General features: G+C 37.8%; 1 protein-coding gene across 2 annotated transcripts; it reads left to right on the forward strand.

Annotated features, from left to right (window-relative positions):
* LOC131941644 (protein sel-1 homolog 3-like) lies at positions 1 to 25,654 on the forward strand. 2 transcript variants are annotated; one of them, XM_059301026.1, is made up of 26 exons: positions 1 to 495; positions 1,402 to 1,621; positions 2,337 to 2,508; positions 3,427 to 3,572; positions 4,067 to 4,193; positions 5,623 to 5,762; positions 6,285 to 6,397; positions 6,560 to 6,621; positions 7,221 to 7,353; positions 7,710 to 7,854; positions 8,410 to 8,681; positions 9,516 to 9,653; positions 10,622 to 10,739; positions 11,804 to 11,865; positions 12,753 to 12,872; positions 14,460 to 14,597; positions 15,740 to 15,802; positions 16,335 to 16,508; positions 18,720 to 18,844; positions 19,409 to 19,492; positions 20,077 to 20,167; positions 21,409 to 21,499; positions 22,559 to 22,668; positions 23,094 to 23,221; positions 24,467 to 24,569; positions 25,262 to 25,654. In XM_059301026.1, exons 1-26 carry the CDS (start codon positions 424 to 426, stop codon positions 25,418 to 25,420), a joined length of 3,306 nt encoding a protein of 1,101 aa, XP_059157009.1. In that variant the 5' UTR covers positions 1 to 423; the 3' UTR covers positions 25,421 to 25,654. The 2 variants fall into 2 exon arrangements, with proteins under 2 accessions (XP_059157009.1, XP_059157018.1); XM_059301035.1 differs by having other exon boundaries at positions 1,405 to 1,621.
* The last annotated feature ends 485 nt before the right edge of the window (positions 25,655 to 26,139 follow it).

Below are 26,139 nucleotides of genomic sequence, written 5' to 3' on the forward strand. Positions count from 1 at the left end.
TTGAAAACTTTATACTAGAATTCGTAACGTGTCCAACACACATACCGCCACACAACAGACGTGTGTAGTGTGTGGGGGGACCGGTGTGAGATAAAGATGTGTGAGGTGCTGTAACTGAGAATATCAGTTATCTGTTTCATTAAGGGGAAATAATTCTTGTGTGACTTTTTTCCTCCTTACTTGGATACTTGGTGATAGTGGTGTTGCGTCTGATACCAATAGTTAACTTATTTTTTAAACAAATTTTGGCCTACTTCGGTGTTTGTTAAAAATAAAACAGAAAAAAATCTCCTTTAAATAGTGAAATAAAATACATAGTTTAATACTATATTGAGTGACACTTAACAATTGGAAACATTGATTTGTTATTAGTTTTATTTTCAATCGGTGAAAAAAAAATCAGTTGAGTATTAAAGCAAAACAATGGATTACCGGATAATGAGTGTTCTAATAATTGGTGTAATTACTTACATGCCGGTAATTACGGACGAACAGGTGAGTAAAAGTTTACCTGTCTTTACCGGCCGTGTTTAAATGTCTGTGTTTTAAAATGTCTGTATTTTAGAATGTCAGTGTTTTAAAATGTCTGTATTTCAGAATGTCTTTGTTTTAGAATGTCTGTATTTTAGAATGTTTTTAGACCGTCTGTATTTAAGAATGTCTGTATTTTAGAATGTCTGTGTTTTAAAATGTCTAAATTTTAGAATGTCTGTGTTTTAGAATGAATGCATTTCGGAATTTCTATGTTTCAAAATGTCTGTATTTCAGAATGTCTGTCTTTTAAAATGTCTGTATTTCAGAATGTCTGTCTTTTAAAATGTCTGTATTTAAGAATGTCTGTGTTTTAAAATGTCTATCTCTTAGAATGTTTGTGTTTTAGAATGCCTGTGTTGTAGAGTTTTGTGTTTTAGAATGTCTGAATTTTAGAATTCTGTTTCAGGATTTATTTCTCCTAAGGGGGGGGGGGGGGGGGAGGGAGTATTTGAAAAACAAATTGGGGATGGGGTGGCGGCCTAAATTACGCGCTGTGGGGGTGGGGTATGGGCATATACTGGTAAAATTATTTATTTTCTACAGAAATTCTAATTTGTTACACCCAAAAACAAAATAGAATTTTTATTAAAAATGTATGATGACTACACGGTCCCCAGTATGTCTGAGTCATTGAAACAGATGAACTCTACTTCATCTGCCCCAGGTATCTTGGGTTTGAGCGGGAATGTGTAACGATGATCAACATCATATCCTTATCGTTGGTTTTATACTAAGGCCCAAGGCAGGTCAGGACCTAGGGTCACACGTATAGATTAGTCCACAGATAGGCCGAAGAATAGCGATATAGTAGGTGACCACTGCTGTTATTTATAGCAACATCAATTTGTCTTTTACGCATCCTCAAAGCAGGTGGACGGTGAAGCTGCAGGCAGTGACGTCACCACCAACTTTGTGCGCGTGCGCGAGGCCCCGGATGTGCTCGCACCGGGCCGGCGGGTCAAGGTCGAGTACCAGTGCGAGGAGGACGGGGTGGTGGTGGTGGACCTGACGGTCATGCTGCAGGAATCGGACAAGTACAGGACGGTGTTTAGTCGGGCGTGGAGGTGTAAAGGTCAAGGTCTTGACGGTAAGTTGGGGAGGGGGGGTTGATATGGCGATACTGTTGTGGGACTATCACAAGTGTCTTATTTTACCTGGAAGTGTAAAGGTCAAAGTCACGATTATAAATTGGTGGATGGGGGGGGGGGTGAAAACGTGATGAGGATCTTGGTGTGGGACAAGGACACGTACAGGACGGTAAGGGAGGGGGGTGGGTAGGGTGGGTATAAGGATTTTGGTTTAGGACTTGGACAACTGTTTTGCGTTACCTGGAAGTGTAAAGGTCAATGCCTTTACTGTAAGTGTGAGTGTGGGGGCGTTGTAGATTTCTCAAACCAGCCAGGTTAGTTTTTTATAAATTGTTTCACGTCTGGGCCTATTTAGGTGGAGCTGCAGCCATTTGCTCCTCAGGGGCTTCAGTGGAATTAGTCTGAGTACTATTTAGGGTCAAGATTTCCATAACTCGAACCAGCCATATTTCTTTTTAATGTTCCGATAAAAGGCTGTTCGTCTGAGAGATTTATAAGCCAATACATAGCTACAATGTGAAATATGTAAGGGAACTCAAATACGCCATGCACGTGTTGTCGGAAGATACGAACTAGAACACTAGAGTTGGCACACTGTCCGCTGTACCACTCAACCACACCATCAATACAAAAGCATATAGATCTATTGATTAATTTAATAAAGAAGCCACGATTTCTAGTATTTTAAAATCTTATTCGTACCTCCACAACCAGGTAAACCCAGGACCAAGTCGATTTACCTGAGACCGCCAGAATGTCTCTTGTACCGGCCAGATTTTTTCAACCAGCGGGAGCCAGTTTGGATCGTCACGTGGTCGAAGCTCCGAGCCTGGCTGTATGACGTCACCACCTGGACACGACACAGCGAGGGCGAGAACGCCGTCAAGTAAGTTTTTTTTTAACCAATCAGAAGTGACCCCCACCCCTACCTCTACCTCTACCCTACCCCACCCCACCCCTACCTCTACCTTAACCCTACCCCTACCTCTACCCCTACCCCTACCCCTACCCCTACCCCTACCCCTGCACCTACACCTACACCTAGACCTACATCTACACCTACACCTAGACCTACATCTACACCTACACCTACACCTACACCTACACCTACACCTACACCTGCACCTACACCTACACCTACACCTACACCTACACCTACACCTACTACCTCTACCCCTACCCATACCCATACCCATACCCATACCCATACCCATACCCATACCCCTACCCCTACCCCTACTACTGATAGTGTAAGAGGGGTCAAGCTATTTGTTCCGAGAAATATTCATTGAAAGAAGAATATTACCCTTGCAAAACGGTTAATTTTAATGCAGAGATGTATCATTAATAGCAGAATATAAAAAATAGAGGGTTCAACTTAAGGCTAAAGAGTATTAATTTATAGCAGTATACCAAGCTTTGAGAGGGGTCCATTTTGAGGCACAAAGTATAATAATCATTTATAGCAGAAAATCAAATTTTTAAAGGTGTCACTATATTTGGAAGAGGACGGCGCGGTCTCGAGTTCGAATCCGTGTAAGTCAGTAGAACGTCCCTGAGTCTACTAAGCTCTAATGGGTACCCAACTTACGTTATGGAAAGTAACGGTGGCTAGGCATAGTACTGACTACATTATCCCTTAATATGCCCAGGTAAAAAAAAACATAAACTCGATTTCATTACACCCAATGGATCGCTAGTTCTAAAGAAGAATCTATACTTAATGTTAAGATAATAAAGTCCACAAATACAATGTATTCTATACTTTGTTCCACATTTTTTCCTAACTTTTTTCTTCACACAGCGTGAAAAGCCGAGACTTCCACAAAATTCAAATCCTCCCGCCATATTCCCGTCCGTTTAAAAGACCCAAGTGCAGCATCTGGATATGGCCTTTGCTCCAGAAACTGTATCCATTTTCTGATTCACAGACTTGTAGGGCTGAAAAAGGTAAACAAAAACACAGTAAAGTTCTTAATGTCGACATATGAATTGCTAAAACAGCCCAGACAGTCAAATCACTGTTTTAAATAAAAGATTATTTCTGTTTTGGATATTTTCAGCATTGATAAATATAAAGGGAATTTGCGTAATCTTGTATTTCAAAAATAATAATATCATAGCATGCCGTCACCGCCTGTGATGCTCTTTATGAAGATTTAAGTTATTTAACTAATTTTTTATCATTTTTCGGAAAACCAGGTTTTAAGCGCGAAATTTTTTTTTCTTAGCGATTTTGCTTCAAGAATACCATAATTTATTGAACGATTTTGTAAATTTAACTTTGTTTTTCGGAAGTGGAATTCGATTTAATTTACAATTAATTTTCTCAAGAATCCATTCACCTTAAAAAAATAAAAAGTGAAACTGAGTATTATATTGACAAATCGTTGATTCGAATATTGCTTGGCTTTCATTACAAATTTGACTTTTTGATTCACCAGAGTTTGTTACCCTACTTGACTACCCGGCTGTATTTAACGGCTACGCCTACAGTTTTATCCGAAGTTTTGACCCGTTTAAAGACCCAGGTCTAGAGAGAGACAGGCGGCAAAAACTGTACTCTCCTCAGTAAGTCATTCATAGCAGTTTAAAATTTTATTTACATCAATAGGTCAGTCAGAGCAGTTTAGATTGTATCATTTTACATCAATAAGTCAGTCGTGACAGTTGATGTTTTTTAATTTTTTTTTAATTTTTTTTTTCAACTGGAATTTTTTTTTCACTTCTTCAATCAGTCTTATGTCTTATATTCTTTGTCATCTATATATATAATTCTCTTCTGGGAGACGCTAGAAAACAAGCTGCAAGCGCATCCTTGCAGTCCCCTCTCTTTCTCTCTTTCACTATCACTACCACCCCCACCCCACCCCCACATGGTCTGGTGAGCTGTGGTCACGCTGTGTTTACAATCGTAGAGCCGGGTTTAGTGACGGCTATTAGGGGCAGATAATTTAGTTTGAAACTATTTTAAACTTACAGGAGGTAACTAAGAGGAGGCTGCTTTCACGGGGGGGGGGTGTAGGGTCGGGGTTAGGGGAAGTGGGGGTTAGTGTTTTAAAGCAAATATTTTCAGTGACAGCAGTGGTACTGTCGAATTCACAAATTATGAATTACTGAATAGTAGAAAATAAAACAAATAAATAGCGGCGTATGGTATGCCGCGGGTCGGCTCGTATTTATATAATTCACAACAATTTTAAACAATGCGATACTATTTGCAGATGAAAATTACTTTTAGTTAATAGATTCTTGAACTAAAGTTATTCTTGTAATAAGGACGATTCTTTGCCTAGCGGTGTCTTTTTCAGACTTTTTCTCTGGGAGAGGGGGGGGGGGGGGCAATTGAAACTGGGGGAGGGGGGGTGGTACAACAAATAACCAGGGTCGGACAATGGTTGAAGCATATATTTTTTAATATCTATTTCGTTCTGTGTCGGGAATTAGGGGGGAGTAGCCTTGTCTTCCCCCCTCCCACCCCTCCAAGAGAAGCCAGAGAGAAAAGCTGTTTACCCACCATAGGTGACTGGCCCTATTATACAAACTTCACAGACCAGATTTGTCCCATATAATATGGCCAAAATAACCGATGGTGTCCAATTTAGGTGGAAAGTCTGTAAATCGCATCTTTCTTAATGACTTAAAATAGTGTTTTAAAAAATACCTACAAGAATTGTAGTATTAATGTAGATACTGATTATTTTTTTTTAAATTAAATATTGCATCCACAAGAAAACCACATTAATTGAATCTGGACTTATCCCACTGTAGGCTGCCTATTGAGATGTGGGTCTACATACTGGAGTACTGTCCCATGCATTAATTAAAACTTATCACATTGTAGGCTGACCATTGAGATGTGGGTCTACATAATGGACTACTGTCCCATGCATTAATTAAAACTTGACTTATCACACTGTAGGCTTACTATTGAAATGTGGGTCTACATACTGGAGTACTGTCCCATGTATTAATTAAAACTTGACTTATCCCACTGTAGGCTTACCATTGAGATGTGGGTCTACATACTGGACTACTGTCCCATGCATTACCTCAGCCCTGCTAATGCCTGTGGTCTGTTTCTTCACATGGACAGGCAAGGGAATTTGTTGACGCCTGCCATTCTAATTAACAAAGATGGTGAGTCGGTGTGTGTGTGTGTGTGCGTGTGTGTTTGTGTTTGTGCGTGTGTGTGTGTGTGTCTGTGTGTGTGTGCGTGTGTATGTGCATGTGTGTGTGTATCTCTGTGTGTGTGTGTATGTGCGTGTGTGTGTGTGTGTGTCTGTGTGTGTGTGTGTATAGGTAGTGATTTGACACATGTGTTAGGTAGTGACATGTCAGATATCAGTCGCTGGGTCGTTTCTTGTCATATGTCAGTGGTTCAATTGTATCCTGTCCCTAGTTTGATAAAGAATGTATGTTGTTGTTTAAATAAAGTACTGTCAGTAAACATGATGGTAAATTAAAGAGTCTTAACAGTCAGTCTTAATTTAATTCTAATTAATTATTTTTTAATAAAATAATAATTATAGTGGTTTTTTTAATTAATGTGTCTGCTTAACTATTCATTTTAAAACATTTTTTTTTACTTTTTTATTGTAATTAATGTAAATTACCCCTCCCCAACCCTCCCCAACCCCTGCCTCCTTAACCAATCCTCAGGAAACATCCAGATTGACGTAAAAAGTAGCAGTGGCTACATAGCTATGAAGTCTACGGACATCGTGCCTAGAAATATCTGGACGCGAATTGTGTTTACTATGTACTACAGAACGGTAAGGCGTTGTGTTTACTATGTATTACATTACTATGTACTAGAGGACGATAAGGCTTTGTGTTGACTGACAGTAACTCGTTCTACTATTTATATACAAGTGAGTTAGAGAGTAGAGGCTAAAAATAGCCAATATACACGTGATATTTGTTATGTTTTGTAGTGGATCCTGCACGTGAACTATGGGCACGGTCTAAAAGATGGTTTCTGGACCTCACATACGTAGTAAGTCGTTTATGTCACATTCACATACATGTAAACACATTCCAAGAAATTTGTAAACACACATTCAATGACAAATACCTAAAATGAATCGAAAATACATATCAACACATTCACATAACAACTAACATTCAAAAACACATATCAGCACACATACATTTTCAAAGGCACATTTCAAAACATACGTAAAAACATACTCAAACATCTATATCAACACTCGTTAAAACCTACATATGAATGGATACTTCCGTATGCCCATAAAGATGCATTTAACAATAAGTATTGAATAACCTTTAAATGTTTTTGTTTGTTTTCTGTTTGTGTGTTGCTAGTTGTTTAAGATACTTTTGTATCTTATGTGACACTTATTATTTTACGCTTTTATTAAATTAAAGGAATTTTTAAAAATTATTTCTGGAAAATAATTTAAAGAATTGACTATGTTATAAAAAAATGCTAATATTTCTACTTTCTTTATAAACTTTATTGAATGTCTTCTAAATGCGTTCCCTGCTTATCTGCTAACTTATCTGTTAACTAATTTTTTTTCCTTAACCTGTTTCTAACTCTAAAATAAAATGTCAACACTTGACACATTCTAGCAATGAAGATATGTATGTTGATGACACAGAGGGATTATTGTCCATTGGTGGAATAGACTGGACAATGGGCAGTTTTGTTGGTTATTATGGTAGAGTTACCTACCATAGACAGCGAGTGCTTGCCATCCACCAGGTAAGGATTTGAATAGAAGTTCTAAAGAATGTAAATTCAAATTCTTTTATTCTTTTTATTAGAAAGTGAAGCATGATTAAAACGAAAATTAACAGTAATAATTCATGGGAAGTAACTCTACTAAAGTTTTAAAATTTCAATATTTATATTGTTATTTCCCTTTGACCGCAATATTAAATTTTAAAATGTTTATTAAAAACACGGGAAAAAACTATAGTTTTTTTAAAATTGTGCGTATTTATTTGGTTATTTCCCTTTGACTGCTCTGAAACTGAATTAAGAAATGCAATAAAACAAGTTAAAAATTTAGGAAACGGGTGCTATTAAATGAAGACGAATCAAACGTCTTTCCCCAGCTGTCTCTGCCCGACCCCTACCACCCCATGTTTGAGCTGCAGCTGTCCAGGAGGAAGGAGAAGTGCCAGAACTTTCTGGGCTGGATGGACTCGGCTGTTGACGTGTATCAGAGATATAGCAGATATGTGATAGGCCAGAGGACAGGTGGGTCGGTGGGGTGGGTCAGTGGGTCAGACAGGTGGGTCGGTGGGTCAGTGGGGTAGGTGGGTCAGTGGGGTAGGTGGGTCAGTGGGGTAGGTGGGTCAGTGGGGTAGGTTGGTCAGTGGGTCAGACAGGTAGGTCAGTGGGTCAGACAAGAAGGACAGTGGGATGTATTGGTAAATCGACGTGTGTGTCAGTGGTAAAAGTGGGTCAATCGACATAAGACGATGGACATGTAAGTAGGGTGCATTGTTCAAAAGGGTCAGTTAGACAACAGGGTCAGGATGAAAATTAAGGTAGTTTTGTAAATTGAATCAGTTGGCCGAGTGTGTCTGTCTGATTCATAACAAATCTGGAATTAGTTAAGTTTTTCTCCTGGCAATAATTAAATATCACCACATGCTTTTAGAATAGAACGGATTAATACTTATCCCCAAAGCACGTTAAAAGGAATAGTTATAATTCAACCGTTTTTTCCAAACGTATTTTTCTTTAATAAATCTCACACATTTCCTTAAAGTAAAATTAAAATAAAATATTTACTTTTTCCTATACCAGATTCCTGTCCGTATGAAACCCAGACATTTTTCTCCAAATACCGAACCCAACCCGAGGACGTCACCACCTGCCCAGCGCGCCACCCCTTCAACCTGCGCAACCACCGTCACGTGAGCCGCCTGCTACGTCGGGTTGTGTCAACCCACAGCCTGTCAACCAACTTCCTGCACGGCGGGTTGGAAGCTTACTCGAGGAACTTCAAGACAGAGGACTCAAAGAACGCCTTCCACGACATTTCTGTTGGTCTGATTGATGAGGCCACTAGCATTGTTGTAAGTTGTTGTTGTTTTTTTCCTATAGATATAGTCTTTATTAAAGGGAGACGATACAGTATTTTAACAATAACCTATAAGATTTGCTTTCTAGTGCCTTATTTGTTAAATAATTTAAGATGCGTTAGTTCATGTATGATTGCCTATAGAGCAAAGCAATGTTATTATTTTCTTTCAGTGTTTTTTGTTTGGGGTTAAGATTGGGTATAGAATCAGATACATTAGAGCTAGTGTCTTAATAAGGCTTTAAGAAAAAATGAAAAGAATAAAGAAAAGAGTTAGGGTTTGGCTGTATAACCAACTAAACCCATGCTTTGATATGCCCAGATGGTGATGATAGAAGCGCCCATATTTCTCTTAATTTACTGTCTGTTTTCTGCGCTGTGTTACGTAGATACAACCTAATTTACATCACATGTGTTATCTGAAAGTGCTAACAACACCACATCAGTAGCGTAGCGAGGGGGGGGGGGGCGAGGGGGGGACATATGTCCCCGGGCGCCGACCTTAGGGGGCGCCAAAATGGGTTGGAAAAATTAATTGAAAGGTTGAGGGGGGTGCAAATTGAAAGTTTGAGGGGGGTGCAAATAGAAAGTTTGACGGGGGGTGCAAATCGAAATCTTGATGGGGTGGGGGGGGGGGTTTCAGGGGGGGGGGGGGTTCAAATCGAAAAGTCTGTCCCCGGGCGCCGGGAAGGGTCGCTACACCTCTGCACCACATCTGTCAAATATAATTTCAATATCCAATTGAATGTAAAACATATAGGCCAACATGTGTGCAATTAGTGTATTAAAAGGGACGCAACAAAATCTAAAACCCAGTTGTTTCCCCTAGAGCGAGAAAGGCCTGAGAAACGCCAGCCGAGTCGTTCACCTGTTGAGACAGGCGGCCTGCCTGGGGAACGATGACGCCATGTTCTCCCTGGCCGTCCTGCTCAACAATGGCGTGGGCGTGGCTGCGGATGAGCTACAGGTGAGTGACAGGTGACGACACTGGAAATAGGGCTGGTAAGTAGTTCACCAAGCAGTCTTATAGCTCATGCAGGTTTTATTGAGCCGTAGAACTGGTTGGTGACCTACTTACCAGCCCTATTAACACGAGTCTCTGTACAGTTCTTTCCTGGGCCGGACAGCCTATGTTGAATGATGATCAACGAATTGACAATTTCTTTTCATTTTTATTTGAGCTCAACAAGCATGGTCAGCTGGAAGTTTTCGAAAGTTTTATTTAAACCTTCAATTTCTAAATTACTGATGTGTTAATGAATTAAATATTTTTTTAAAGCAACACTGTCATACTAAAACACTGTGTTTTAGATACGGTCGAAACAATAAGGTACTTAAGCTTGGGATTTAAGACTAAAATTTGCAAAAGTTAGGTTTCGTTAAGTGATCAACAAACAAAGAGTTAAGAACCATTAAAAAAACTTAGGTGGGATTTAGTCGAAATCAAGAGAAATGTCTGCTGTTCATTTAATTACACGACGAGTCAGGCAAACGTTAATTAGCACGAAGATCTTCTTCTTCGTTCTTAATTTTTAGTGTTGGAAGGGAGTTGTCTCTCCTAGAGAAGAGTGGCTGTCCCCAGCTAACGAGCCTCATCTGCCCGAGGGTTCGAACTCGAGACTTTTCGGTTTAGCAACCATGAGCTTTTACCGACTCGACCACGCCGCCCCCTTAGCACGGATATGAGAATACATTCACTACATAAATAGGGGTAAAATAACCAGCACTCTACTTCACATGTGCTATGACCACTCCGTTGCGCAGTAATTACTCTTAAACTAAAAATAAAATTTCATAAATTTTAATTTCTATTTGTTTTCCAATATTATGTCAAATATATAAGGTATTTCCTTCCAATAGAAGTGAATTGATTAAAGACAAACCTTAATAAGGCTAATTGGGAATACACAAACCAATATCGACCTGTTGTTTCAGAGTTTGGCCTTTTTCATGCTGGGTACGCTAAACCGACATGTGTTCTCCATCATGGCGCTGGCTCACAGGCATACGATGGGCATTGACGGGGCACCAGTGGACCTGGACGTGGCATACAGTGAGTTGTGGCTAAACCTTGTGCTAAACCTGTTGGGCTGAGTTAAAGCTAAACCTGGTGCTAAACCTGTTGGGCTGAGTTGGTTAAACCCAGTGTTAAACATTTTGGTCTGAGTTGGTTAAACCCAGTGTTAAACATTTTGGTCTGAGTTGGTTAAACCTAGTGTTAAACATTTTGGTCTGAGTTGAGGCTAAACCTTCTGTTTAAACCTGTTGGTCTGAGTTGAGGCTAAACCTGGTGTAAACATGTTGGGCTGAGTTGGTTAAACCTTGTGCTAAACCTGTTGGACTGAGTTGAGGCTAAACCTTGTGTTTAACCTGTTGGTATTAGTTGAGACTTGATCAGATGCTAAACCTGTTGGTCTGAGTTGAAGCTAAACCTAGTGGTAAACATTTTGGTCTGAGTTGAGGCTCGATTAGATGCTAAACCTGTTGGTCTGAGTTGGTTGAACCTAGTGTTAAGCATGTTGGGCTGAATTGAGGTTAAACCAGGTGTTAAACCAGTTGATCTGAGTTGAGGCTGAACCTAATGTTAAACCTGTTGGGCTGAATTTGGTTATTGGTCATTCTCGTCTATTTTCCTGTTCGTGCCCAAGACACATAGGTCAGATGAAGTAGAGTTCATCTGTTTCAGAGACCTCGGCATATGAAGGAATAGTTTAGTCAGCACAATACCCAGCCGCCTTTACTTTCCAAAACGTAAGTTAAGTACCCATCAGAGCTAGGTGGATTCAGGGACATTCTACTAATTTTGAACCAGTATAATTTTTGTAAAAAGGGTGGGTGGGGGGGGGCACGAAACGGCAGTTACACAATTACAGCTAAAATTAGATTATAAGTTCGGTCTCAGCTTACACTTAGGCTCGAGTTTAAATTAAGTTTTAGGTTTAGGTTGGGTTGGGATGAGACGGAGTGAACTATGAATCCAAAAAGGGAACGCACTCCAAATATATACACCCGCCTATCCTCCAGTAAAATGATTTTTGAAATTATTTCTTTTAAAAAAAACGACCTTTGAACTGTATCAAATACACCTCTGTTCATGTTTGTGTTTTCTCTGTGTAGTGTATTTTAAGCAGGTAGCAGACAGGACAAGAACAGATAAAGAGGAACATAAAGATTCTGGGGTTTGTTTCGTTGATTTTGATCAATCATAGTTTTCATAAACTTTAAGTACAGAGACTTGCAAAACATTGTAGCCTTACGTGAAAATATTTTAATTATTACATTATTTTTAAGTACGGCTACAATATAAAGCTACAAAAACATACACCGTATTCTTTATAAATTGTTTTCTCAATAAATTTATTTATAAAGAGTCCGGTGCATGTTTTTTTTTTTTTTTTTTTATATTTTAATTTTTTTTAAATCCTTTTTTAAAAAATTGATTAACACTTTACAAGCTAAGGCTTAATCAACATTTTAATATTTCGCGTATTTTTAAATACCATAGGGGTCATCCATTTACCCTGCCCCTGCCCTCCGTCACACATCGTCACAAAAAGCTAGACCCACCCCCCTTAAAATGACTTCACACCTCAGCCTACAACCCCCCCCCCCCCCCAAAAAAAAATAATTGCAGATTAATTTTTTTAAACATCGATATTCTTCAAAAATCTTGTCTGAACTATGTCAAAATAGAGTATTTTAATCAATTCCTATTACAATCTATTAAAACAGTTTTCTAAAACGCGAAATAACGTCTAAAATTCATTTTCTAACATTGCTTTTTTATTATGCAAAAGTGTGACGTCGCACCATCTGAGCCCACCCTCATCACACACCGTCACAAAATTACGGACCCCCCCCCCCCCAATCCCCCTACAAATGTGATGTCATTTATGGACGACCCCATTGTATAAATTAAATGTTTTTCTAATTTTAAATACAAAGTGAGTTTTATTGATGCTTTATTAGCCGTATATGTGCAAATCTCACTGTTCTGCCATACAAGAGATTTCTGTCTATTATCGGCACTGACAAGTTAATTGGTTAATTAAATTGATTGGCGCAGATCGCCACAGAGAGCATCCGGCTGATCGATGAAGCCCAGATAGCCGGCATGACCAGCGAGGTGGGGGATTTCTTCTTGTGGCTCAAGAACCAGGCGGAGAAGGGCGTGGCCACAGCACAGGTCAGTGACCCGGGGTGGGGGTTTTAATACTTTTTTTTTTATATTGGGGGTCGGACTATTATAAAATACAAAACTAAAATAATGTTCAACCATTCTTTGAGGTTATACAATTTTTTGTATCATTTCCGTAGACTCTCAGCACTACTTGTTTTATGTGACATTTTTAGCCCCCCACCCCTCCCCAATATTACTACTACTATCGCCCCATAACCTAACGCACACTATTACAAAATGTGTATGATTTGTTCCATAAGACTTTATAAGAACAATGGCCAAGTCGTCCAGTGTGTTAAAAGAAAGTGTGTATAAGCCTGGTTTTATCAATGAATTTAACCAACCATTCATAATATCAGAACATACTGGAGAAAAAATTAACTTAAAAAAATGTCAAATATATTGTTTTTAATGCCTCGGGCAGATGAGGCTCGTTAGCAAGGGACAGCCACTCTTCTCTAGGAAAGACAACTCCAAATTCAAACAACTACTACCTTGTAATTTGTTCTTGGTTGGACAAAGGCTATGGAAGCAAACCCAAAAAGAAAAGCAGGCTGAAATCGGAGTCAATGGCCTCACAGGCGCATAACCAGTTGACACGTATACTTTATTGTGTTGGAGGGGATCTCTTCCACCACTAAAATTAAGAACGAAGAAGAAGAAGTTTTAAATGACAATGCCCTTAGCCACTGCCCTACCCTGTTGTTATATGTTATAATTTAGTCTGCATTTGGCGCCCCTTGCTCTAACAGCTGGCATAAGGATATTTTTGTTTACATTTCAGTCAGAACTTGGCGCCTTGCTGTACCATCTGATTATATTTTTGTTTACCTTTCAGTCAGAACTTGGCGCCTTGCTGTACCATCTGATTATATTTTTGTTTACCTTTCAGTCAGAACTTGGCGCCTTGCTGTACCATCTGATTATATTTTTGTTTACCTTTCAGTCAGAACTTGGCGCCTTGCTGTACCATCTGATTATATTTTTGTTTACCTTTCAGTCAGAACTCGGCGCCTTCTGTACCATCTGATTATATTTTTGTTTACCTTTCAGTCAGAACTTGGCGCCTTGCTGTACCATCTGAGTATATTTTTGTTTACCTTTCAGTCAGAACTTGGCGCCCTGCTGTACCATCTGAGTATATTTTTGTTTACCTTTCAGTCAGAACTTGGCGCCCTGCTGTACCATCTGATTATATTTTTGTTTACCTTTCAGTCAGAACTTGGCGCCTTGCTGTACCATCTGATTATATTTTTGTTTACCTTTCAGTCAGAACTTGGCGCCTTGCTGTACCATCTGATTATATTTTTGTTTACCTTTCAGTCAGAACTTGGCGCCTTGCTGTACCATCTGATTATATTTTTGTTTACCTTTCAGTCAGAACTTGGCGCCCTGCTGTACCATCTGAGTATATTGTTGTTTACCTTTCAGTCAGAACTTGGCGCCCTGCTGTACCATCTGAGTATATTGTTGTTTACCTTTCAGTCAGAATTTGGCGCCTTGCTGTACCATCTGAGTATATTTTTGTTTACCTTTCAGTCAGAACTTGGCGCCTTGCTGTACCATCTGAGTATATTTTTGTTTACCTTTCAGTCAGAACTTGGCGCCCTGCTGTACCACGGTGCCAGAGGACTGAAGAGGAACCTACAGACGGCTGTCAACATCTTCAGGGAAGGGGCGGAGTCGGGGAACGTTGACGCCATGTTCAACTACGGCCTCATGCAGTACAGGGTAGGTACAGTTTGGGTACAGTTTGGGTACAGTTTGGGTGCAGTTTGGGTACAGTTTGTTACAGTTTGGGTACAGTTTGGTACAGTTTGGGTACAGTTTGGTACAGTTTGGATACAGTTTGGGTACAGTTTGGGTACAGTTTGGGTACAGTGTGGGTACAGTTTGGGTACAGTTTGGGTACAGTGTGGGTACAGTTTGGGTACAGTTTGGGTACAGTTTGGGTACAGTTTGGGTACAGTTTAGTAAAGTTAGGTACAGTTTGGTACAGTTTGGGTACAGTTTGGGTACAGTTTGGTACAGTTTGGGTACAGTTTGGTACAGTTTGGATACAGTTTGGGTACAGTTTGGGTACAGTTTGGGTACAGTGTGGGTACAGTTTGGGTACAGTTTGGGTACAGTGTGGGTACAGTTTGGGTACAGTTTGGGTACAGTTTGGGTACAGTTTGGGTACAGTTTAGTAAAGTTAGGTACAGTTTGGTACAGTTTGGGTACAGTTTGGGTACAGTTTGTGTACAGTTAGGTACAGTTAGGTACAGTTTGGGTACAGTTTGGGTACAGTTTAGGTACAGTTTGGGTACAGTTTGGTAAAGTTTGGTACAGTTTGGTACAGTTTGGGTACAGTTTGGGTACAGTTTGGGTACAGTTTGGGAACAGTTTGGTACAGTTTGGTACAGTTTGGTACAGTTGGGTACAGTTTGGGTACAGTTTGGGTACAGTTTGGGTACAGTTAGGTACAGTTAGGTACAGTTTGGGTACAGTTTGGGTACAGTTTTGTACAGTTTGTTACAGTTTGGTACAGTTTGACAATCATCCATACCTTACCCTAGTATCATCCATCCTAAAAGCTAGTACACTGTACAGAGGCAGACGTATTACAATATGGCGCTGGTACTCTAGTAGTTGTAGTACTTTCACTACATTAGTTGTGCGTTATATTACATTGAAAATTATAAAGGACAATGTATTACACTATTAAAAATAGCCAGTTCTGTATAGTAATGTTTCGAAAACTACATAGGAGGTAACTACTATTAAAATCCAGTTTTTATTTCCTTTAAGCCCATTGGTCTCCCTTTGTATGTAATTATAGAACAAATAAGGGAAGTAAATCTGTAGAATTGTTTTCTTCTTCCATGTTTCAGGGACTAGGAACTCAAGCCAACAAAACTGAAGGCAGGATAATGATGCAGAAGGCAGCTGAAATGGTTAAAATATTTTTTAATGAAGACTTCACCAACAGAGTTCACAATGATTTTTTTTTATTATTATTATTTTTAATTTTTATTATACGAAAACCCATGGAAATTTTTTTTTAAATATATCTTAAATAATATATTTCCTTAAGCTATAAGTAATATGTGTCTATAATGGCTCTGACTTTAATATAAGTATTAAAATACCTTGAGTTTAGAAAATTTAAACGAAAATTAAAACATAATAAATATACATAATATATATTCCTGTGGATAAATCTGCGTCATAGTTCAACATAGAAATATTTAAATATTACAATATTATACAAGATGTATTATATTTTCAATAGAAAAACATATGTAATATACTTATATAAAATAGTTCTTATATAATTCTATAAAACACTGTTAACCATTTATGGAATGAAATTGTTTTTATATATATTTTTTAAAAGAATGTTATAAACTTTTATTTTATACATAGATCTTACACATTTCTAAGAAAAATGTAAAACAATAATGTATGTGTGTAATATCTTCACAGAAAAATCCCGATGCCGTCTCTGCCCTCGGCTGGCTCGCTATGGAGGAAGACAAGAACTACACGGAGGCCTTCAGGCTGTTCCAGATTGCCAAAACTCTAGGCCACAGGGACAGTGGCTACTACCTGGGCTACATGTACCACTTTGGTCTGGTGCCAGGCTCACCTGTCAATCTGGTCAGTTCAGAGAAAGTTTACATTACTGGAATCTTCGTTTTTCTTCTGTATGGTCTATTACTAGGTTGTGCTAGCTAAATTGTATGACATTTTAGATGTTGTTAGCTATATTGTATGACTTATAGATGTTATTAGCAAATATGTATGATTTTTAGATGTTGTCAGCTAAAAGGTAGAACTTTAAAAAAATTGAGGACCAATGTATGTGTCGATGGTAGAGCTTTTGTTGCTAACCCGAAGTTCAGATCTCTTTTCGGATTGTAAGACGTCTCTGAGTCCGCCCAGCTCTGATGGGTACCTGACATGCGTTGGGGAAAGTAAAGGCGGCTGGTCATAGTGCTGACCACACCATCCATTCATAGGCAGAAATCAAGAAACATGTGAACTTTACTTCATTTGCGTTAAGTCTGAGTAGAATCTTTACTTTTCTGTGTCAATACTTGTGGTCAGCTAAAATGTATGACTTTAAAAATTTAGGACCAAAAGTACTTGCGGTCAGCTAAAATGCAGGGCTTTTTAAAATTTAAGAACCAAACGCTGTGTCATACTCATGGTCAGTTAAAATGTATGACTTTTCTCAATGTATGAGTTTTTTATAATGTAGGGCCAGGCTATGGAGCAGTACTTGTGGTCAGCTGAAATGTATGACTTTTTAAAATGTATGACTTTTTAAAATGTATGACTTTTTTATAATGTAGGACAAGGCTATGGAGCATTACTTGTGGTCAGCTAAAATGTAAGACTTTGTAAATGTATGACTTTTTTATAATGTAGGACCAGGCTATGGAGCAGTACTTGTGGTCAGCTAAAATATATGACTTTTTATAATGTATGACTTTTTATCATGTAGGACCAGGCTATGTAGCAGTACTTGTGGTCAGCTAAAATGTATGACTTTTGTAAATGTAGGCCTATGACTTTTTAAAATGTATGACTTTTTATCATGTAGGACCAGGCTATGGAGCAGTACTTGTGGTCAGCTAAAATGTATGACTTTTGTAAATCTATGACTTTTTAAAATGTTTGACTTTTCATCATGTAGGACCAGGCTATGGATCAGTACTTGTGGTCAGCTAAAATGTATGACTTTTTAAAATGTATGACTTTTTATAACGTAAGACCAGGCTATGGAGCAGTAATTGTCGTCAGATAAAATGTATGACTTTTTAAAATGTATGACTTTTTATCATGTAGGACCAGGCTATGGAGCAGTACTTGTGGTCAGCTAAAATGTTTGACTTTAAAATGTATGACTTTATATAACGTAGGACCAGGCTATGGAGCAGTACTTGTGGTCAGCTAAAATGTATGACTTTTTAAAATGTATGACTTTTTATAACGTAAGACCAGGCTATGGAGCAGTAATTGTCGTCAGATAAAATGTATGACTTTTTAAAATGTATGACTTTTTATCATGTAGGACCAGGCTATGGAGCAGTACTTGTGGTCAGCTAAAATGTTTGACTTTAAAATGTATGACTTTATATAACGTAGGACCAGGCTATGGAGCAGTACTTGTGGTCAGCTAAAATGTATGACTTTTTAAAATGTATGACTTTTTATAATATAGGACCAGGCTATGTAGCAGTACTTGTGGTCAGCTAAAATGTATGACTTTTTAAAATGTATGACTTTTTAAAATCTAGGACCAGGCTATGGAGCAGTACTTGTGGTCAGCTAAAATGTATGACTTTTTGTAATATAGGACCAGGCTATGTAGCAGTACTTGTGGTCAGCTAAAATGTATGACTTTTTAAAATCTAGGACCAGGCTATGGAGCAGTACTTGTGGTCAGCTAAAATGTATGACTTTTTATAATATAGGACCAGGCTATGTAGCAGTACTTGTGGTCAGATTAAATGTATGACTTTTTAAAATGTATGACTTTTTATAATCTAGGACCAGGCTATGTAGCAGTACTTGTGGTCAGCTAAAATGTATGACTTTTTAAAATGTATGACTTTTTATAATCTAGGACCAGGCTATGAAGCAGTACTTGTGGTCAGCTAAAATGTAGGACTTTTTATCATGTAGGACCAGGCTATGGAGCAGTACTTGTGGTCAGCTAAAATGTAGGACTTTTTATCATGTAGGACCAGGCTATGGAGCAGTACTTGTGGTCAGCTAAAATGTAGGACTTTTTATCATGTAGGACCAGGCTATGGAGCAGTACCTGTGGTCAGCTAAAATGTATGACTTTTTATAATCTAGGACCAGGCTATGGAGCAGTACTTATGGTCAGCTAGACTGAATCAAATCGATGCGGGAGACAACTACGCCTTTCTTTTGTCGCGAGGGACGCCAAAGTATCCAAGGAACAGTCGGTCAGCCGGCGAGTAAGTATTTATAGTGCTGGTTTGTTAGGGTGTTAGATTTTATACTGTTGGTTTGTTGGGGAGTAAGTTTTTATACTGCTGTTTTTTTGGGTAGTATTTTACACTGCTGGTACCGTGAGACGTTTTTATATTGCTGCTTTTTTGGGAGTAAGTTTTTATACTGCTTATTTATGGGGAGTTTTTTATATTGCTGGTTTGTGATTTAATATTCGAAAGTAAGTCATTTGCTATGGAATGATATAAAGCTCCTATTTGTACTTTAGAATAAATGTTTCCTTGTATAAAAATTTACTATTTTCTCATGTTTGTGTAAATAATAATGACATCAAAGATATTTTAAAGCGAAATATTGAACATCAGAATTAATTTTTTTTAGAAATCAAAACCCCTTTTTTCTGACTAATATAAAATTTTCAAACTTTCATTAATTTTACCTACAAGTTTATTGTTTTATATCAATAAAGAAGCATTTTTTTCCCTTTTTTCACGACAACAAATCTTACAAATTTTCCATGACAACAAAAGCCATCCAAGTTTTACAACAGACGCCATTTTTATCCACAGATGGGCCAGGTTTATCGCTGAGAAAAATGGCAATCTGGCCAAACCACTCCGCAATGCCATCAACGCTTACAGAGATGAAAACTAGTAGGTTTTGTTGTGTTGGTTACAAAAACTAGTAGGTTTTTTATGTAGTTTCAAAAGGACTAGTAGGTTTTTTTATGTAAGTTACAAAATTTGTTGTGTAGGTTCACAAGAACTGGTAGGTTTTGTTGTGCAGGTTCACAAGAACTGGTAGGTTTGATATGTAGATTACAAAAACTAGTAGGTTTTGATGTGTAGGTTACAAAACTTGTAGGTTTTGTTGTGTATGTTCACAAGAACTAGTAGGTTTTGATGTGTAGGTTACAAAACTTGTAGGTTTTAATATGTAGGTTGCAAAAACTAGTTGTTTTGTTGTGCAGGTTCACAAGAACTAGTAGGTTTATTTGTGTATGTAAACTATATTATGTTTATAACTTCATGGATGATAACATTTAATACTTATTTCAAAACTCTAATTCGCAGAAATGTATGTGGCTACTTATCTGTATTTTTAAACATTTATTTTTTGTTAAAATTACCTAAAATAATACCTATTCAATTTTTATGTCATTGTCGTAATTCTAAAATTTAATAGCGTGCTGTCAAACTATTCCCTAACAACGGTATTAAAATGTCTTTTTTCTTAGTGATTTGGCCTTGTATTTGTACATGCAGCTGGCCGATACTGGTCTAGAGGTTGCCAGTTTTAACTTGGCATATTTGTGTGAACAAAACAAGGTAAATAGATTTGACTTGCTAAACCTGCTAAATCGAGTTTTTTTTTTTTTAAACAGAAAGAAATCTCACCAAAAAATAGAATTTTATAGGAAAAAGATAAATTTCAGCTCAATTGGACAATGGAAAGTTAAATAGTTAAATTTAGATTTCATGATTTGTGGAGCCACACTCACACAAACATACACACAGACATACACACACCCACATACATAAATAATGAGCAAGCTAAATAAAAAAAAACCTTAAAAACCCACCTAGAGATTTCAATACTGTAAATCTAAAGTGTTGTACTCTTCTGTTTTTTCTTTCAAAAATATTTAGATTTCGATCTAATGCTAAGCTAATGATTTAATAGTAAATAAACCGGGAGTGATCTCCCCTAAACTTTCTCGAATATTCTTATATAAAATAACAGGGGATGGGAACTCGGGCTATAGACATGATTTTTAATCCATTTTAAATACTTAAAGTTTTAAAAATAGAATAAAATCTCGTAGACAAATTAATTGCACACCAAGTGAACGCGAAATAAAAAAGCGCATAATAGTGCGCAATATTATTATTACTTTTAAAATTTACATTAGTTTTTTGAGAAATCGGAAGTAGCGTAAAGTACTACTTCCAGTCAACGGAAATGACTCAAAATTTAATAGAAGGTAGAGAATTAGATCTTTTACTTACGTATGAAATTTCATTTATCTATCTGAAATAGTACTCAAGTTATAGGCTTTTGAAAAATTCAAAGTAGAAAAAGTACCACTTCCGGTTGTCGGAAATCGCTCAAAAGTTGATACGGATCTACGATTTTGATAAAATACTTATATATGAAATTTCATCAACCTAGCTGTAACGGTACTCAAGTTATCGTGTTTACACACGGACACACACACACACACACACACACACACACACACAGACACACAGACATACGGACAAGATTGCAAAATTATGTTTTTCCGTATCAGTGAGATGCAAAACGTCCAGATTTGCAAAAATCTCGATTTTTTTTTTTGCACGATTACAAGACTTTCTCTATACTTCGTATATACGAGAAAGTAAAAATTCTAAATCGAAAAATAACATAACCAATTATGATAATTTAAAAATCAATAACCCGCAAAATGAAATAAATTCACTTTAGCTGTTTTGCCAATGAACTAATTATTATTAAAAAATATTCTTTTTTTTTAATGATTTAATGCATTAGGGCATTAATAACGTAACTATTGGTTTGTTTATAGGGTGGCGTAACGGCATTTATATCAAAGGAATGTGAGTTTAGGCATTACAACATGACTGTACAGAGGGAGTTTCAGTTTGTTGATGCTTACTGTAAGTGATGTTAGTTCTTTGGTGGTGTGTGATGTTAGTAGTTTGGTGATGTGTGATGTCAGTAGTTTAGTAATGTGTAAGTGATGTAAGCTTTGGTGATGTGTGATGCCATTAGTTTGGTGATGTATGGGATGTCAGTTGTTTGGTGATGTGTGATCTCAGTAGTTTGGTGATGTGTGATGTCAGTATTTTGGTGATGTGTGATGTCAGTAGTTTGATGATGTGTAAGTGATGTTAGTAGTTTGCTGATGCTTACTGTAAAGATGTCATTAGTGTTTTGATGCTAACTGTAACTCAGAGGCGTCGCGACCCTTCCCGGCGCCCGGGGACAAACTTTCAATTTGGCGCCCCCCTCGGGAGCAACCTTTCAATTTTCAATATGCACACACAAACCCCCCCCCCCCCCCACACCTCTCAAACTTCTGTCGATTTGCATCCCCCTCAAACTTTAACTTTTAATTTGCACCCTCCCCCCCCCATATATATTTTATTATATTTACAATGCAAAAATGCAGCCAAAATGATATTTTTACAACCCATTTTGCCCCCCCCCCTAAGGTCCGCGCGCGGGGACATATGTACCCCCGCTCCCCTCCCCCCCCCCCCCCCTTGCTACGCCTCTGCTGTAACTGAACTCAGTAGTTTGGCAATGTGGAAGTAATATCATTAGTTTGGTAATGTGTAAGTAATATCATTAGTTTGGTAATTTGTAAGTAATATCATTAGTTTGGGAATGTGGGGTTTAGGTTTTAGATAAATTTTGATGATAATAAAATTCTTGTAAATACAGGCGCACGGTGTAATTTGTGATGGAGCCATACATCTAATATAAAAAAATTTAACTAATGATACTTTAGTGCATTAGAGGAATGGGTTCGGGGGTGTTATGGAAGGGGGAGGAGGGGAGATCTTACTGAAAACATTTGATCCTCAAGCAAAACAATTCCCTGATACAGAATGCACATTTTAAGCGATACACTCTCCGGGTTTATCAGTTGTATTTAAACCGGCACTTCGATTGTTAACAAAGAAAATAATCTTATTTTTCTTGGCGGTCAGCTTACTTGAAGATGGGAGACTACTTGTGGTACGGCTGCAAGCAAAAATCAAGAGACCTGGATGAAGCGGCGATGAATTACTGTAGGGCGGCCATGAAAGGAAACCCGCAGGTAACATTTTGTTTAAATAAACGTGTTTTAACTTGTGCTGTTGTAAAACAAAATAGATATAGAGCATACTAATAACATAGGTTTTTCTACATGATTGCTTCCCCTACTGCAGTGGAAATAAATAATTGGATGCACGAAAATGAAATTCAAATATATTTGAATAGCTGACATAATCATCCATAATTAGTTCAAAGTATGTGAATAATTGACATAAAATGTTTTAATGAGTTTATTAGTTTATTTTTAGAGTTTAAAAAGATATAATAAAACTATTATTTATCATAAACGATATATACCATGTACGAGTTGGCATATATTTTCATACTTTAATCGACAGGTAATTTCTTAAATTTTTGCATGGCACTCATTTTTTTTAATAGAAAAATCATTCTAACCGCCACCTTCCCCACAATCCAAACCCCCAGGCCTTATTTAACTTAGCCTACATGGTGGAGGAGGGTGTCCCTGTCAACATAGGGTGTTGGATGTTGCTGAGGATCACCAACACCATTTACAAGAACCGGGTTTCTCTACTGCTGGAACTGTATGCCAGGTAAGCAGACCTTTTGTAGCCAGTGTTTCTTTCAGACTATTTTCTCCGGGGGGTGGGCACTTGATATTTAGGGGGTGGGGGGGACGGACTAAATAGTTTATGGTTTCTATTTAAATTTCATTTTGTTGGGAGGGGGTGGTAGACTTTCTTCGAGGGTGGGGAGCCTGGAAGAAACTCTGTATCGAGCCCGGGTTAGATCTAGTCTAAACTGGTAATACAAGAAGACCAATTTTGAAAATAGTTATTTTCTGTAATTCTCGAAATAAGATTTCAAAACTGTTTAGAAAAATGCGTCTTTAACTACAATTAAGATCAGCCCTATATGTCTAGAGCTACGTTCAAATTCGTATTGCTTATGATACGACCTAGGTATATGAATCTACAATGTGGTCGGTTATATGTTAAAAATCCAGCAACTTCTACTCTCCTGAACTACGTCAGCAACCCATCAGAGAACATTGGACCAGGGAATATACTGCAGACTTGAATTTGGATCCGAACTCGAGACTCTATAGTTAGTATTTCTGGATTCTATCACGCAACCACGTCTTTACAATTACAGTTAACTCCACTTCACCTGCGATTTTTTAATTAAAAAGGTCACGCCGAAACAGGAGAAAGCATTCATGCCGTCATGTTGCACTTGTGTCAATCAAATGTCAACTAAATGTCATTTGTCCCACAGATGTAGAGAGTCTAGACAGTGAAGACTTCATGCCTTGTCTGGTTAAATGTCATATTGTACAGATGTCAATCAAATGTCAACTAAATGTCATTTGTCCCACAGATGTAGAGAGTCTAGACAGAGTGAAGCCTTCATGCCGTGCTGCCTAGCTTGGTTCCGTGTCTGGTTAAATGTCATGTTGTACAAATGTCAAATGTCAAGTAAATGTCATCTGTCCACAGATGTAGAGAGTCTAGACAAAATAAGGCATTCATGCCGTGCTGCCTAGCTTGGTTCCGTGTCTGGTTAAATGTCATGTTGTCCAGATGTCAAATGTCAACTAAATGTCATTTGTCCCACAGATGTAGAGAATCTAGACAGAGTGAAGCCTTTATGCCGTGCCTGGTTAAATGTCATCTTGTACAGATGTCAAATGTCAACTAAATGTCATTTGTCCCGCAGATGCAGGGAATCTAGACAGAGTGAAGCCTTCATGCCTTGCTGCCTAGCTTGGTTCCGTGTCTGGTTAAATGTCATGTTGTACAAATGTCAAATGTCAACTAAATGTCATTTATCCACAGATGCAGGGAATCTAGACAGAGTGAAGCCTTCATGCCGTGCTGCTTAGCTTGGTTCCGTGTATGGTTCGTTGATGTCTGGGAAACACATGAGTTGTACATAAAGGTAAGCTCATGTGTACATGATATGTGCATGTGTACTCAATTGTAAGCTGATGTGTACATGGAGTGTATATGATGTGGACATAAAGGTAAGCTGATGTGTACATGGTTTGTGCCTACGATTTGTACAATTTGTATGACATCATTTTTTCCATTTTGGTGAATGTACTTATAATCTTACTCTGTTCCAATTTTACTTTGGATTACACGATCGATTCTTAAGTATTTCATTGAACTTATCATGTCTCTTGTTCTGTTCATCTTTGAATTTTCAGATTAATTACATCAATCTTGGCCCTCTCAACACCCTTATAAGCAAAAATTCAAACGTCATTACATCATTCTTGTCAATTTTGCTTTAATTTTCTAAGTAAATTATACTGTTTCACTATGACCTTTTAGATTAGACGATTCTTGAACATTTCGTTCAACCTATCTTTAATCTGTTCCCGTTCAACTTTGACCTTTTAGATTGTAAAATGTCTCACTTTATTGAGGACATTCCACTTTTGATTTCAATTTTAATGTTGAACTTTGACCTTTCAGATGACGTCATTACTGACCATTGTGTTGACCCTCCAGTTATGATTTCACATAAAATTTTCAACTTTGACCTTTCATATTACATAATGTATCACTATATTGAAGACACCCCACTTTTTATTTCAATAAAAATGTTCAACCTTGACCTTTCAGATTACGTCATTCCTGACCATTTTGTTGACCTTCATCGTGTCCACCTACCTGGTGTACTGTAAGCTGACGGAGCGACAAGAGAGGCTGAGGGAGGAGACACAGAAACTTGAAGAGGAGGAAGAGGAGAGGAGGATACTCGATGAGGCTCAAGTGATCTAATCGCCGCAGAAAATCTCAGTATTTTAGCGCTATTGTGTCTGGCGTTTGATGTTGACAAACGGAATAATTCATTGCTCGCATATAGGCTTAATTTTCTTACGTTTCTCTTATATAGAACACACGAGGGCCAAGGTCTAAAAATTTGAATGATCACAAAGTACTGGTTTTTGTTGATTTTTATGTATTATTTAAATGTAATTGAATTAAATTTTTTGTAATAATTATTAAATGACCCAATTAAAATTGTATGTTTTCTTGTGAGTACCATTGAGTGTAAAACGTTTATTTAAAAAAATCAAATATCCACATTGATGTCGTGTAATTGCTCGATTAATGTTAAAAAAAAATTCCACCCTCCTCCCCCATATCTAAAAATAACCTCACACCTCAGTTTCGATTGTTTAAAACATTTTTTTTTCGAACCTATTTTTGAGCTCTGTCAAAATAAGTTATGTAGTTTCCAATACATATTGGCTTTCACCACCCGGCTTCATAAATTTTCCATCAGGAGATCCATTTTTCCCCTGGTCCTTCTTCTTCGTTCTTAATTTTTAGTATTGGGAGGGATCGAGCCTTAACTGCATGAGGGTTTGAACTCGAGACTTTTTTTTCGAATATATCAATCATGAGCTTTGCCGACTCGACCATGCTTCCATCACAATTAAGGATTACGTGTCAACAGGTTATGCGCCATTGAGGCCATTGACTCTTAGGGGGCG

The sequence above is a fragment of the Physella acuta genome, unplaced genomic scaffold (genome assembly GCF_028476545.2).
Source record: "Physella acuta isolate Inbredline_101_S28 unplaced genomic scaffold, ASM2847654v3 ptg000030l, whole genome shotgun sequence".
NCBI lineage: Eukaryota > Metazoa > Mollusca > Gastropoda > Physidae > Physella > Physella acuta.